General features: G+C 35.2%; 3 protein-coding genes across 3 annotated transcripts; all 3 read left to right on the top strand.

The window, feature by feature from the left end:
* Window positions 1-4,510: 4,510 nt before the first annotated feature.
* Window positions 4,511-6,152, top strand: LOC122594728 (flotillin-like protein 3). Its single transcript, XM_043767117.1, has 3 exons — window positions 4,511-5,068; window positions 5,189-5,557; window positions 5,862-6,152. The coding sequence occupies exons 1-3, from the start codon at window positions 4,511-4,513 to the stop codon at window positions 6,150-6,152; spliced, it is 1,218 nt and encodes a 405-aa protein (XP_043623052.1).
* A 1,487-nt stretch (window positions 6,153-7,639) lies between these two features.
* LOC122594712 (flotillin-like protein 1) lies at window positions 7,640-8,525 on the top strand. The gene is made up of 2 exons (XM_043767116.1): window positions 7,640-8,044; window positions 8,172-8,525. The coding sequence occupies exons 1-2, from the start codon at window positions 7,640-7,642 to the stop codon at window positions 8,523-8,525; spliced, it is 759 nt and encodes a 252-aa protein (XP_043623051.1).
* A 2,382-nt stretch (window positions 8,526-10,907) lies between these two features.
* On the top strand, window positions 10,908-13,220 carry LOC122585318 (flotillin-like protein 4). The gene is made up of 3 exons (XM_043757446.1): window positions 10,908-11,526; window positions 11,788-12,156; window positions 12,723-13,220. The coding sequence occupies exons 1-3, from the start codon at window positions 10,969-10,971 to the stop codon at window positions 13,218-13,220; spliced, it is 1,425 nt and encodes a 474-aa protein (XP_043613381.1). The 5' UTR covers window positions 10,908-10,968.
* The last annotated feature ends 2,228 nt before the right edge of the window (window positions 13,221-15,448 follow it).

Here is a 15,448-nt window from a genome sequence, read left to right as displayed (position 1 = left end):
AATTGGGCCTACAAACTAATAACCGTTGTTTTGCCTTCAACTGTACGCATACTTTTCTCTAAAAAAAGCCACATCAGATTTTAGTCCTTTTCTTGCAACCTAAGGGGTGCCACATAGGATAGTTTTAGAAAAAGCAAGTAAGGATTTCTATAGTGTATAGACATAGTTATATGGCTGATAAAAATCCATATAACAAGGCCAACAAAAAGCATGAATATGATATTTGGGATGTGAAGGAACTTATACGATTTATAAGAAACCTTTATGGTCATCACTTTGAGTTTGGAGGAGACATGAAGAGTATTGACAAACTTGAAGATCTTGGTGAATCAGTTGAAGATCTCGAATTCCTTATACGTCGGGCATTTCCAAAATTGGTGGTTGAGCTGCATCGTGAGGTAAAACGCCAAGGGTTACATATTAAAGCAGAGCTAAAACCCTTCTATGAGTAAGATGGATGGTGTTTTGATTATTGAGTTCTTATCTTCTTTCCTTAAAGTTCCTTGCTCTCCACAACACCTTTATTGAGCTTCTGAATCTTACGAACCCATGATTCCTCACAGATTTACTTCCGTCAATTGACTTTGTCTTTTCCATCACATAAATGCCGAGGATTTCCATGTGCATCTGCTTCATAAACTTCTTTATCACATGAAAATCCCTCTGCTATTTTAGGAGACTATTCTCTAGATCTAATGAATGTAGCAGCTAGGAAACTTTTAATTCTAGTTTATAGTTAGACTAGCTAATTAACCCGCGTTTAACCCGGGCATATCAATCAAAGTTTTATAAAATAGCATTTTCGCCATTGAAGTTGTGATAGTTTAAGAGCACTCGTATCCTCAAAATAGTATCTCTTATAAGTTATAATTAGTTTATTAACTCGCATAATATGTGAATAATTAAAAATCTGTTATGATAAAATTATTTAGATGATGAAACTTATAAGACAATGTATAATTTTTTAGAGTTTTTTTTCTAAAAAAATTACAAAAATATATAACATTATAAAATAACAAAAAACAAAAATGCAATAAATTTTAATAAGGAAAGTGTTTATGACATCATAAGTAAATTAAAAAAAATAAAACTTAATATTAAGAAATAATTTAGATGTGACAAATAAACAATATTTATGGAATGATGATGTCACAACAATCCTTTTTTTATTTAATATAAAGAAGATTCTCTTTGACTTCTGCACCATCCATCACCCAAAGTCCCAAACATTTATCTTGGCCAAAACAGCTTTTGAAATGGACAACACAACGTACACCGATGAATAAGCTGATTACTTCATGCATGAGGATTACTTCATTACTTCTTGCTTATCATTTGATGTTTTTGAGACTTCCTTTTAATCTTTGCTTCTGACATTATTTTTTCTTGAAGTTTTGAGACTTTCTTTGCTATACAAACTTATTTTATTTTTGTGATTTGTGATATTGTCTGATGAATGGGTTTCTCATGTGAATGGATATTATTTTTCTTATCAACAAATTTGCAGGTTCATTGCAGTGTTTTAGTAGTTTTATATTGTCGTCATTATAGTTGAGATGAAGAAAAATTAGGTGGTCAACTTGCCTACTTGTGATCACTTATCAAGAGGTGTTGTTGATCCTTTAATTGCAAGCTATGATAATTTTAGTTTGAGTTGAACCTTCCTCTTTTTAGCTGGCAAATTGTCACTGCCCAGTTTTGATGTTTAGTTCTTGCTATTCATGCTATTACCGTTGTTCACTAATGAATGTATGATTTATACCTCTCATAGTCTCGTGACTAAAAAAAGTAAGTAAGTAACGCCCAATGCCGTCTTCTACGGGTTTTGGGTCTCAATACCTTGACGGTGTATGAGAGAGGTTAAGATGTAGACAGCCTTACCCCTACCTCCCATAGTCTCTTGACTCTCATATGATATTAGTACATGGGCTTATGTTATATATTATTGGGCTTATAAATTTGACCCTTAGTTATTGGTATCAAAAGTTATCAATTATCAATAACTCTTCTCTAAAGCTTATTAATTTTTGTATTAAAATAGCTATCATCTAAACATTAGATTCATATTAACATCCAGAAGTGAATCCAAGCCGAAAACACCACAGGCATTAGGAGTAGTCACTCTCTCCCAAGACACCCATTAACAACTTGCACGGGAACTTTGAACAATTCCATACTTCTACTCTCAATAGACAGATTCGAAAAAGTGTATATAGTTGAGCACCCGAAAAAGTGATGGTTGCAGCAACAATAAGTTTTCTTGAAATATATGCATAACATGCTTGCAAGTTATGTATGTATATGCTCCAACATTCAATAGATCAATAGATTGGAGTTCAAATTCAAGTGTAAGAAAAATGTTTTTCAAGCTGGAGACAAGACTTTCTTTAAAAATAATCTGAGTTTATTCTAAAATTAGAGTTTGATATATGAACACACAATGCCCAAAATTAACCTGCCAGTCAAAAAAAGAAGAGTATGTGTACCTGTGACAACCTGAGTCATATCAACCAGAGATCAACACATAATCTATGCTTACACTACTCTTCGCTTAAAGATATTGTATCTTGGGGTACCTGTGACAACCGGTGCATACGATATTGTATCGCTCACAGAGCAAGGCATACTCCCCGAAGAAAGTGACCCGGTCACCTATTTTGCTTTGACAGAGGCAATTTATCGGGTTCTATTACAATCAGATCGAATGTATCCTCCAAAGAAGACATATAGAGATTGGATTGCGGATATTTTGTCACGAATCATGTGTTCACTTGCTTACTTCTTAGCCATGTTTTCTCATATCTTTCAAAAGTGGGGTGATAAACAAAAAATGGTCGAATTTGTCAAAATATTTCCTAAAAAGACATGTTAATTAGTGTTACCCACCCCTTTTCGCATATATGCATGTAGGACTTGACTCATATATGATACAGTAATAAGAATAATCATCATGTCAAGATTTATGTAAAAAATTCGAGTCATGTATCATGTGTTAGCAATTTAACTTTATTAGGCTGTATATTAATCTTGTAAATAGTTAGTTAAATCATCTACACTTATCAAAATCTCTTTGTAATTATGTTAATCAAACAAAATGACATCTCATTCAAACAGAAATCATTTCATGCGATTCAAAAGCAACTAAAATATATCTCTTGTGGTCATGGAGACTCATTAGTGATGATCCCCAGATACGTGCAAAGTGAGTGTCATCCTTGGATTAGTCACTCAGCTCATAAAAAAGGTCAGATACTTAGCTGTTCTTGATCAAAGGAACTAAAATCGGGTTTGACCATTCCCGAACCGGTCTGAAACCGGATTTGGTCAAAGTTTGAACTTTTTTCCCGATTTTTCCAACTGAACCCAGCACAATCTCAACTCAGTCCTAAAACCTGAAAACTGGAACCGGTTTCAAAACACTGGGTTTCCCAATCCCGAACCGGTTTTGGTCAAACTCGGGTTTGACCGGGTTCAATTTTCGGGTTCAGACCCAGTTTTTTGCCCACCTCTACAGGTTATTAAGTAAAAAGAGAAACAACTAAATAGATATAGTTGTAAGTTTACGGGTTTCATAATATAAGTTTTTGATAAATTATATATTATACTGGTTTTAAGCAAGGTCAAATACTCAAATTGGAGGAAAATAAATGCAGAAGTCAAATCATAACTCTTAAGTATCAATAGAAACGAAATGTTGTTTAAGTGATGATAAATTTACAATAACTTTTTATCATCATATCCAAAAAAAATAAAATAAAATAGAAACATGTCAATATTCAAGATTTTAAGTAAATAAAACAATGATTCTTGTATATAATAAAAACTTCAATGAATTTATCATCATCTTTATTTGTATGATATCAATAGTTTTTATTAGAAACTCAATAGTCAATAGTGAATAATGAAAGTAATATATAATGCGGTATTTTGATTTCTGATATTCTTTATTTTTTATTTTTTTTGAACGGCTTATTATGCTATCCCTATTCTTACTCGAATGCCTAGGATAAACGGAGGATTCATGATAACATTCACAAATATCCCCTCCTAAAATTTGAACCCTGTGGAGAACAAGTATATTATTTGACTATTTGAAAATGCAAATACCCCTTCTAAGAGTTGAACTTGTGGAAAACCAAGTATAGGTATATTATATGACCATTTAAAAGTTAAAAACGTATAGTAATATTCTAAAGCTGGTTCCTTAATCATTACTTTTAGAAGCAACAACTTTTATTATCAAATTAAAATAACTTCTATGCAAAATTTCAATTACGATAATGATTATCTTTATTTACATGTTGACGGAGATCTATCCAACAAACTTTTAACTTATCAAGGTGGATAATTACTAGCTATATGCAATTGATAATGCGATAATTTCTCAAAGATTACCAGATAATTAGTAAATACGTAACTACCTGGAAATCACCTGTACACATATATATATAATGCATTACTTCATAAAACCTTAAACCATATCTGATTAACCTTTATCTATCTAGTAACCATGTACAGGGTAGCAAAGGCATCTGAGTATCTGGTGATCACTGGATCCGGGATCGATGACATCAAAATCGCTAAGAAAGGATGGGTTTTCCCGGGCCAAACTTCCTCAGTTTTCGACATTTCTCCCGTGAACTACACCTTTGAAGTCCAGGCAATGAGTGCTGAGAAACTTCCCTTCAAGCTCCCTGCCGTGTTCACCATTGGCCCACGCATTGAGGATGAAGAGAGTCTCCACAAATACGCCAAGCTAATCTCGTCTTTCAAAAAGGATGGCAAACAGTTACACGAGCTTGTTAATGGGATCATCGAAGGGGAGACTCGCGTCCTGGCTGCTTCCATGACAATGGAACAAATCTTCAAAGGGACCAAGGAGTTTAAGCAGGAAGTGTTTGGGAAAGTGCAGTTGGAGTTGGATCAGTTCGGGTTGTTGATTTATAATGCAAATGTTAAACAGTTGGTTGATGTTCCTGGACACGAGTATTTTTCGTACTTAGGACAAAAGACGCAAATGGAAGCAGCTAATCAGGCTAAGATTGACGTTTCTGAAGCCAAGATGAAGGTGATTATTTTCCTAAATGAATCTAACATTTATAGTAAATACTGTACTTATGAACACATTGCTCTTATTTTAATTTTGTGAACTATACTAATGTTATTTTATTATTGATTGATTGTTTAGGGTGAGATTGGATCAAAGCTTCGAATGGGACAAACACAACAGAATGCAGCAAAGATTGATGCAGAAACGAAGATCATAGCGACGCAGAGGCAAGGGGAGGGGAAGAAGGAAGAGATTCGAGTGATGACTGAGGTGAAGGTGTTTGAGAATGAGAGGGAGGCTGAAGTGGCTGAAGCAAATGCTGAGCTGGCAATGAAAAAGGCAAAGTGGGCTAAGAATTCACAGGTGGCAGAGGTGGAGGCCAGGAAGGCGGTGGCGCTCAGGGAGGCGGAACTGCAGAAGGAGGTTGAAATCATGAATGCTTTGACTCAGACAGAGAAGCTCAAGGCCGACTTCCTGAGCAAAGCTAGTGTTGAATACGAAACCAAGGTACATCTTCATTTCTAGGCAACAACTTTGACCCATTTGCATATAGATATAGTCATATAGATATAGATATGATGAATCAATTCGGGTTATCCTTGCCTATACCACATCTAACACGCAACTATGTAACCAAAAACACTAGGCAAAAATGCTGGCTGCTCGACTAATGGAAATAAAGCTCCCAAACTATACCTTTTACTAAAATTAAAGCAAATAAGAATGTAACCTAGAAAGTGATTAGTTATGGACAATTATGTACTAGTCCCTTTTGGCTATATTTGACATGATTAACTATATTTATACAAAGGTACAAGAGGCGAATTCGGAGCTGTACAAGAAGCAAAAGGATGCAGAGGCAATTCTCTATCAGAAAGAAAAAGAAGCGGAGGCACAAAAGGCTATTGCCGAGGCCGAATTTTATGCCCGTCAACGAGTAGCAGATGGTGAACTATATGCAAAACAAAAGGAGGCAGAGGGTCTTATTGCTCTTGCTCAAGCCCAAGGTACTTACATAAGCACCCTTTTGGGTGCGTTGGGAGGAAACTATGCAGCTTTAAGGGATTATCTGGCTTCATATTTGAAACCAGCTGATTACTGATCACTTTTGCCTTGTTTACTTCATGTTCGTCATCTTTTAACTTATTCTAGCTGGCTGGTCGCGTGACAACTGACAAGTTTTAGTTGTATATATTATTTATATCAATCATGTACTACGTTGTTTATTTACCATGCATATTGTCGTATTTAACTTATCTGCATTATGAGAACCGTCATGCATGTTGTTCATGTACGTAATTAAGCTGCACCTGCTATACAAATTGAAGGATAGCGTATAGACAAACTTAAGTCAATATATAGTTGAAGTTTTATGTTTGACTTGTGTTGGATTAGCATAATAGCATGAATTTTTTTTATTCACTACTCTGTTACAATAGTGAATAAAAAATTAAAAAATATCAGTCGTTAAAGGTTGCATACCTTTTGTTTTTGGCATTTTAGTGGGTTTTAGTGACTGAAGATATCAGTCATTAAAGGTTGCATACCTTTTGTGACTGAAATTTTGAGTCAAAATAGAGATGGTTCTAATAGTGACTCTTTTTATTTGAGAAGGAGAAGGTTTTATGGGCTTTAGTGACTGTTGTTTTACTTTTTGTGACTCTTCTTTTCAGTCAGTAAAAGTCATTTATGTTGTAGTGATCTATTCTGTATTAATTTCAATTGATTGCAGCTTGTAAGTTAATTTGAACTCTAAGCTTCGGTTAATAAGTTGGAAATCATAATAATTAACCTGAAATATTCCTGAAAATAAGTTTGAGTTCGATTACAAGACTCTGATCTTTAGACGTGAATCTGCTACATTTCTTTGTTTCTTTCCATAGCCTCGAGTACTTATAGCTTTTCATTAGGTGAAAGAGTGTTGAAAACTTACGCCAGCTTCAATTAGAGTATAAATATGTATAACAATTGCCTATAAAGGGTTCTGGGATATGTGTTTTCAATGAAAAGAAAAAAAAAAAAAAAACTATCTTTGGTTGAATTTTGAGCATGCTATATATGGGTTTAACTAGCTGTGCATGTACAAACTTTGAAGAATAATTAACTAGCTAGTTCTGCATGTATCATATATGGTTTACCTAACTGTATGGACTACGATCTGGCCCACAAAAACCCGAACCTGCCAAGTAACATCATTCATAGACATCTTCTAAAATTATAGTCGTATATATTATATTTTGTACACGTAACAAGAGTTCAGATTAGCTAGTACAAAACTTACCCATCATCCTACTATAATGATTACAAACATATTTTGGAATCTGTTTATTACTTTTACCTTCAATGGCTATCTTATTATGCAACAAAACAATATACTACTAGTATATAATTGTCTATATATGTAGCATTAACATTAACTTCCTATCCAACACAGCCATGTACAGGGTAGCAAAAGCATCTGAATATCTTGTGATCACTGGGTTCGGGATCGATGACATCAAAATTGCTAAGAAGGCATGAGTTTTCCCGGGCCAAACTTACTCGGTTTTCGACGTCTCCCCAGTCAATTATGCATTTGAAGTTCAGGCAATGAGTGCTGAGAAACTTCCCTTCGTCCTCCCTGCTGTGTTCACCATTGGTCCCCGCAGCGAAGATGACGATAGTCTCCACAAATACGCCAAGCTAATCTCGTCTTTCAAAAGGGATGGCAAACAGTTACATGAGCTTGTTAATGGGATCATCGAAGGGGAGACTCGTGTCCTGGCTGCTGCCATGACTATGGAACAAATCTTTAAAGGGGCCAAGGAGTTTAAGCAGGAAGTGTTTGGGAAAGTTCAGCTGGAGTTGAATCAGTTCGGGTTGTTGATTTATAATGCAAATGTTAAACAGTTGGTTGATGTTCCTGGACACGAGTATTTTTCATATTTAGGACAAAAAACACAAATGGAAGCAGCTAATCAGGCTAAAATTGATGTTTCTGAAGCCAAGATGAAGGTGATTTTTTTTTTCTAAATTAACTAATCTAACATTAGTCTTAAATACTGTACCAATGAACACACTTCTCTTATATTAATATATTCTGAAGTATCCTACTGCTAATTATTATTGATTGATTGTTTAGGGTGAAATTGGATCGAAGCTTCGAGAGGGTCAAACACAGCAGAATGCAGCAAAGATTGATGCAGAAACGAAGATCATAGCGACGCAGAGGCAAGGAGAGGGGAAGAAGGAAGAGATACGAGTGAAGACTGAGGTGAAGGTGCTTGAGAATGAGAAGGAGGCTGAAGTGGCCGAAGCAAATGCTGAGCTAGCAATGAAGAAGGCAAAGTGGGCGAAAAATTCACAGGTGGCAGAGGTGGAGGCCAGGAAGGCAGTGTTGCTCAGGGAGGCGGAGTTGCAGAAACAAGTTGAGGTGTTGAATGCATTGACTGTAGAAATTTATAGAAATATAGACACTCTTCAAGGCAGCCATTAACGAAAGAGATGATTAACATTGAATAAAGATGATTACAGACCATAAACAAGGGAAGAACAGATGATTACATCGAAAATAAGTTAGGGTTTTAACGGTACTAAATCAAGCTGCAATAATGTGAAGAGGTAATCGGAACAGTAGTAGAGGGTTGCTTATATAGGCGAACCCTAAAACAAATTACAATAACAGCCTCTCTACTTATCATAATTACATAAATTGACCAGATATATAAGATACAGAAAAATTGTCAATATTGGCCCTTGACAAATACTCCAAAATGCAAGACTAGACCAGAATTCAAAAGTCTTCTTCCCTCCTCCACTTTTACAGCTTCAATACTTGTTCAAGAGCATTACATCATCTTGCTACTACTTGAAGCCTGCAAGTAAACATAGAAACCAATAAATAACACAATTGATTTGTTATTTCAACATTGACTCAGACAGAGAAGCTCAAGGCTGAGTTCTTGAGCAAAGCTAGTGTTGAGTACGAAACCAAGGTACATATTAATTTCTACACAACAATTTTGACTCATTTGCATACAGATAAATATGATAAATCAATTCGGTAATCTTTGCCTACAGTGCATCTAACACATAACCATGTAACCGAAAACACAAGGCAAATGTGCTGACTCCTGAAGAATTTGAAATAAAGCTCCTAAACTATACTTTTTATAATGCATACAATCTTTATTTTTTTTATTATTTTTTAAAAGGCAAGTATAAGTATGTGACATAGAAAGTGATTAGTTTTGAGAGAGTCCGTTTTGGCTATATTTGACATACAAAACATATACAAAGGTACAAGAGGCGAATTCGGAGCTGTACAAGAAGCAAAAGGATGCAGAGGCAATTCTCTATCAGAAAGAAAAAGAAGCGGAGGCACAAAAGGCTTGTGCAAACTGGAATGTTGCCACCAAATTGGATGGGCAAGATCACTGAGTCTTAATTTCATTATTTTTCCTGCCTGGTAACCTTGAGTCTATGAGAATTTTGGTTTATTTAGTGCTTTATTTGGTTTTAGCAACGGGAAGTCTAACGTGACAATTTTTAGTATATATTTTTGGATTGTTGAGACTTTTTCTTTTTAATAGCTTTGTTCATTAAACATTTTAGCAAGTTTGTTGAGGAGAGCTGCAATACAATTTTACAAACAATATACATAAATGATCAACTCGAATTACATCCTTTCACAGCTGCGACAATTTTGACACGACATAAACGAGAATACATGAGTTTGGGTCATAAATGGTTTGATAAACGAGAATACATTGTTCATCCAGTGACTTAACCCAAAAATATATATACTTATTTATAGACTTACAGCCATATTACTTATTGTGTAAATTAAAAATATCAAAATTCCAAGATCATAAATTTTATCAGTTTAGCCTCTAATTTAACACGAGTTACAAACAGGTCAATACGTATAACCTATTTATTAAGTGGATTGGTTTTTGAGTTCAAATTTTTGAGACGATTTTTAAATTGGTTGGGTTTGAGATGACGTATATGAACCCCTCAACAAGCAAAACCGACCTATTAATCCGAACACGACACAATTGCCACCTTACAAAATATTGCATCATGTCGAACGGCGGGCCCATCGTCTATCCCCAAGGTAAGCCCCGAATGAGTCTCTCAGGTTCACATCCCATTCAAACCAATAGAACTATTAAACCTTACACGATATCCAATTAAAAGAGAACAGTTTGATGTCAATCCAAAAGTTTGTCCAGGCGGAATTCCTGTTTTTCCACAACACCCAACAAGCCGCAAGTATCACTATGCCGAAGCATCCAACAAAATGGTGGAAGGCAACCCATGGGAATCAGCAAGTCAACAAAGTCTCGATGCCCCAAAGAGCTGGTTAGGCTGCCCGAGATGACGTCAGCAGAAGGACAATGGGGGAAATGTGTTTGGTTGAACCATACATACACTCAATTATAATTTAGATTTTTATTTTAACGATGAAGGTTAAACAGCTAAGATATAAACTCTAAGACTATACCAACCAATATATCTATAATTATCATTTCCTTGCATTTCCCTTCTGTATGTATGGAAATCAAACTAGAACAAAAGAGAAACAGTCATTTCTCCGCGCATAGTCATTGACTCATTTCCAAATGAAATCGTTTCCATTTCTTCCATCTCAAATTTCTCTACCAAACACACTCACAATCACCCAAAAACAAAGGTTACTTATGGTTTACAAGATGGAGAATTCTTTCCTTATAAAATGGGTCAAGACATCACCAATGGATTTGCATATTAGTAGGAGCACTACTCTCTAACTGTCCAGGGTACTACTCGATCTTATGTGACTAAAAATGTCATACACATTAATCTTGTGCAAGAAGCTTGAGCTTCACTCTCAACACACATAAATCACATATAGGTTTCCTTTTCTTATCTGATCTATAAGATTATTTTCTGCAATGTACAGGGTAGCAAGTGCCTCTCAATATTTGGTTATCACCGGTTATGGAATCGAGGACATCAAAATCGCTAAAAAAGCATGGGTTCTTCCGGGCCAATCCTATTCCATTTTTGACATCTCACCAGTTAATTACACTTTCGAAGTCATGGCTATGAGTGCAGAGAAACTCCCATTCATCCTTCCTGCGGTGTTTACCATTGGTCCGCGCTCTGATGACGAAGAGAGTCTCCATAAATATGCCAAGTTAATCTCCCCACTTGAGAAACAATCGCAGCATATGAACGAGCTTGTCAAGGGGGTCATCGAGGGTGAGACACGTGTCCTGGCTGCATCCATGACCATGGAAGAGATCTTTAAAGGGACCAAGGAGTTCAAGCAGGAGGTGTTTGAGAAAGTTCAGTTGGAATTGAATCAATTTGGATTGTGGATCTATAATGCTAATGTAAAACAGCTGGTTGATGTTCCCGGACACGAGTATTTCTCGTATTTAGGACAAAAGATACAAACGGAAGCAGCAAATCAGGCTAAAATCGATGTTGCTGAAGCTAGGATGAAGGTGATTACCACCATTTTGATTTTCTTTCTCTTCTTTTTTTTTTTACAGAAAATTTAAGCAAAATTGTCCACACTCTTAAATGTGAAGTTGTTTATTGATCTTAATTTTAGGTGTGGACTTTTACATTTGTCTTGTCATATCACTTTTCTCCACACTTGTTTTTAATTCAGCACACATTTAAGTGTGAAGATATGATTAAAAACGTGTGGAGATTTGACTATTTTTTTTTGTAGTGGATCATTGATTATTGCTTTAACTTAGGGTGAAATAGGCTCAAAGTTCAGAGAAGGCCAGACGCTGCAGAATGCAGCCAAAATAGATGCTGAAACAAGGATCATATCGACACAAAGGCAAGGAGAGGGTAAGAAGGAAGACATAAATGTCCGGACAGAGGTGAAGGTGTTTGAGAATGAGAGGGAGGCTGAACTGGCCAAAGCAAATGCAGAGCTGGCAGTGAAGAAGGCAAAGTGGGCCAAGGAGTCAAGGGTAGCAGAGGTGGAGGCTAATAAGGCTGTGGCGCTTAGGGAGGCAGAGCTACAGAAACATGTTGAGATCATGAACGCCTTGACTCAAAAGGAGAAACTTAAGGCTGAGTTCTTGAGCAAAGCTAGCGTTGAGTATGAAACCAAGGTAATTTTACCCATCAAAATATAAACTAATCCTATGCCTTCGAGTAGTGATTTGCAATTTCCAGTCATCTTCTTAGAAAGTGCATATTCAAGTTATTATCAAATATTACTGGTCAGATAGGAAAAAATAAATTACTTGAAAGAAAACGATGTTGGCCAAAAAGATCACACGGCTATATAATCGTCCTAATTAAGTTGTTCTTTTTGACATGTACAACATTCTAAATTGATTTATCCATGCTATCGATGGAGGTAATATAATTAACATTTGCAATGACAGTTAACATATCAATTACATATGTAAAGTCTGACAATTTTTAGGCAGAAAGTGTTTTGTTTGAATCCGGCCCAACCCTACCCATTTTGACCAATATAAAAAAAAAGTTTCATTTTGACTTGCCACCCTATTCGTAAATTTGATAATGTATGCAACTAATTTAGTATAAAACATGAGTTCAAACGTAAACCAGTTATCAGATCCAAAATAAGTCCAGCATTGGGTTTACGGGGTATCAGTGATATTGTATCACACACAAGCTTAGAGTCATTCATTTTGATGTTCACAAGGTACAAGAGGCGAATTGGGACCTATACAGGAAGCAAAAAGATGCGGAAGCTGATCTTTATGAGAAGGAAAAACAAGCAGATGCTCAAAAGGCGATAGCTGAGGCCACATTTTACTCCCGCAAGCAAGTAGCTGATGGTGAATTATACACAAAACAAAAAGAAGCAGAGGGTCTTGTTGCCCTAGCACAAGCTCAAGGTACCTACCTACGCACTCTTTTGGGTGCGTTGGGAGGAAACTATACGGCTTTAAGAGACTACTTAATGATTAATGGAGGAATGTACAGAGATATTGCCAAGATTAATGGCGAGGCCGTTAAGGGGTTGCAGCCGAAGATTAGCATTTGGACCAGCGTAAATGGTGGTGGAGAGGGTGCTGATGGTGGTGCTATGAAGGAAGTTGCCGGGGTGTACAAAATGTTGCCTCCCTTATTTAACACGGTTCATGAGCAAACCGGAATGCTGCCACCAATTTGGATGGGAAAGATCACTGAATCCTAACTGTTTTAATATTATCTCGTGGTAGCATGATGCCATTAATTAAATAAGATCTTATATTATTTGAATACGAGTGCCATTACTGGTATCTATTGAATAAGATCTTATATATATATATTACATTTACACTATGCCATTCCAGAAAATTACATGTATGATGTTTTAATGTTTGTTATCTTTTATGTTCATGTGGTGATCATAGTATGTTTGCAACGGAGTCGACATTTTATTGAGTAATTTGAGTTTGAAAAGGTCGAGATTTTATAGATCAAGTTCCGAGTAGAAATGTGTAACGAGCCATGCTCGACGAACTGTTGTGTAATGAGGTACGCTCGAGTTATTGACAAGATTTTCAAACCTAACTTTGTACAAAAATATGTATGTAAGCGCAATCTACAATTTTTAAATGATGTGCTTTTATATGTGCATTTTTTGGAAGATAATTGAGCTGATATATCCAAACAGCCTACCAATATAACTAAACTTACATAGGTAGACAATGTATAGCATCATTTTTAAAAAATATACAAATAGAAAGAAAAAAAAAATCACAACTAAATGCATCATAAAGTTATAGCAGGGTGCTAAAAAAAATATAACAAACGAGTAGTCAAAGAGGAAATGTGGTTACAAATCGAACCAATCCGATCGAGGTTTAATCTACGTTTCTTACTAACAATTCAAAAGTAAAAGGAGAGTTTGATACCATTACCAAGGGTGGAGGAGATATTCTTCGTCGAGGATAAGGTAGGTAGCTTCATTGAAAAACTTCCAACAGTCCAAATGTGAAACATTCCAAGAGAGGACTCTAGATATATATGGTGCGACGAAACAAGAAGTGAGGTTGAATTACATAAAAGGGACACCAGTCAGTCGAGGGAATTGGAAAAGGGAAAAAGGGTAAAGTCTTTTGACCATTGGAGAGAAATGATGTTGATGAATTTAGAAAAGAAAAACTGAAATTCTTTATAATATATTTTTTTTACAAACTTATATAAGATTAACTGGTCAGTGCCGCCTTCTGCGGGTTTTGAGCCCCAATACCTTGACGGTGTATGGGGGGAGGTTAAGATATAGGCAGACCTTACATCTACCTAAGTAGAGAGGCTGCTTCCAGTTTCTACCTAAATGGTAGAAAAGACCCTCCAATCTTTGCATGAGATGAGGATCGAACCCATGACCTCTGTCTTCAGAGGCAAGGGTGTTGGTGTTTACCACTGATCCAACCATGGTGCTTTTTTTTTTTACAAACTTATAACACATGTAATATATCAATTTACTCTCATTATTGTATCTTTTTATTTTATCATGTGTGATAATTTGTTGTCAAGGATTATTCAGAAGTTTTTATAGGAGAATATGTCATTATCCTTAAAAATGAAAAGTGATACGTAGCATTTAATTTTATATTTTGTCACAATTTTTCATTATTTGTCTAGTCGTATATAATGGTAGATCTTTTAAAAGCTTTGATATTAATATCACCTCTAATATATTGTTTCTCTTTGTTAAAACTAAAGGAAAAATATTGAATCATATTTTCATGGAGAATTATATGGGTTTTTAAAAATATAGTCTAATTCTTTTCTTCCTTATAATACCACATTAGAAAAACTTCACCTTAGAATGATGAAACTTTGTACGTACTTTAGATCATGAGATATTAATCATGAATCATTACAAATATTCGATAAGAAAAACCCTAACTGGGCTTAAACTTAAGACCTTGTGCAAAATCAGGTGTGCCTCTAGCCAGTTGGGTTACATACCGTTCACTGATAATTCTTTTAACAAGTTGATCATACAACAAATATAATCTATTAACTTTTTGGTTTTGATCAATTAATTAAAAAAAATTATTAGACTGATTTTTAAAATAAAAAATTTCATTTTCTAATTTTGTCGAACAATGAGCTTATATTTACATTAAACAAAATTATAATGAGTCGTATTAAAATCATACTAAACTCGTCGATCCTTTTTACTTGTACTTCTTTTTTATCGTGTCATCATCGTCTTCTCATTACTGTAGATTTCGTTTTTCATTATTCTTTTCACCTTTAAATATAAAACCTCTTTATATTTTCACAATCCTTTATAATATATCCAATCAAATTATAACAAATAATATAATTTAAAATAATAGACCCCATTATCATCTTTTTAACCTAAATGAACCAATTCACATATCTTTTTTTACCACTCTATTTCACCTATACCATCTATATTAT

Source organism: Erigeron canadensis, chromosome 1 (genome assembly GCF_010389155.1).
Source record: "Erigeron canadensis isolate Cc75 chromosome 1, C_canadensis_v1, whole genome shotgun sequence".
NCBI classification, from domain to species: domain Eukaryota; kingdom Viridiplantae; phylum Streptophyta; class Magnoliopsida; order Asterales; family Asteraceae; genus Erigeron; species Erigeron canadensis.
The sequence above is the reverse complement of the archived record's forward strand: the minus strand, read 5'-3'. Positions and strand labels throughout refer to the sequence as shown.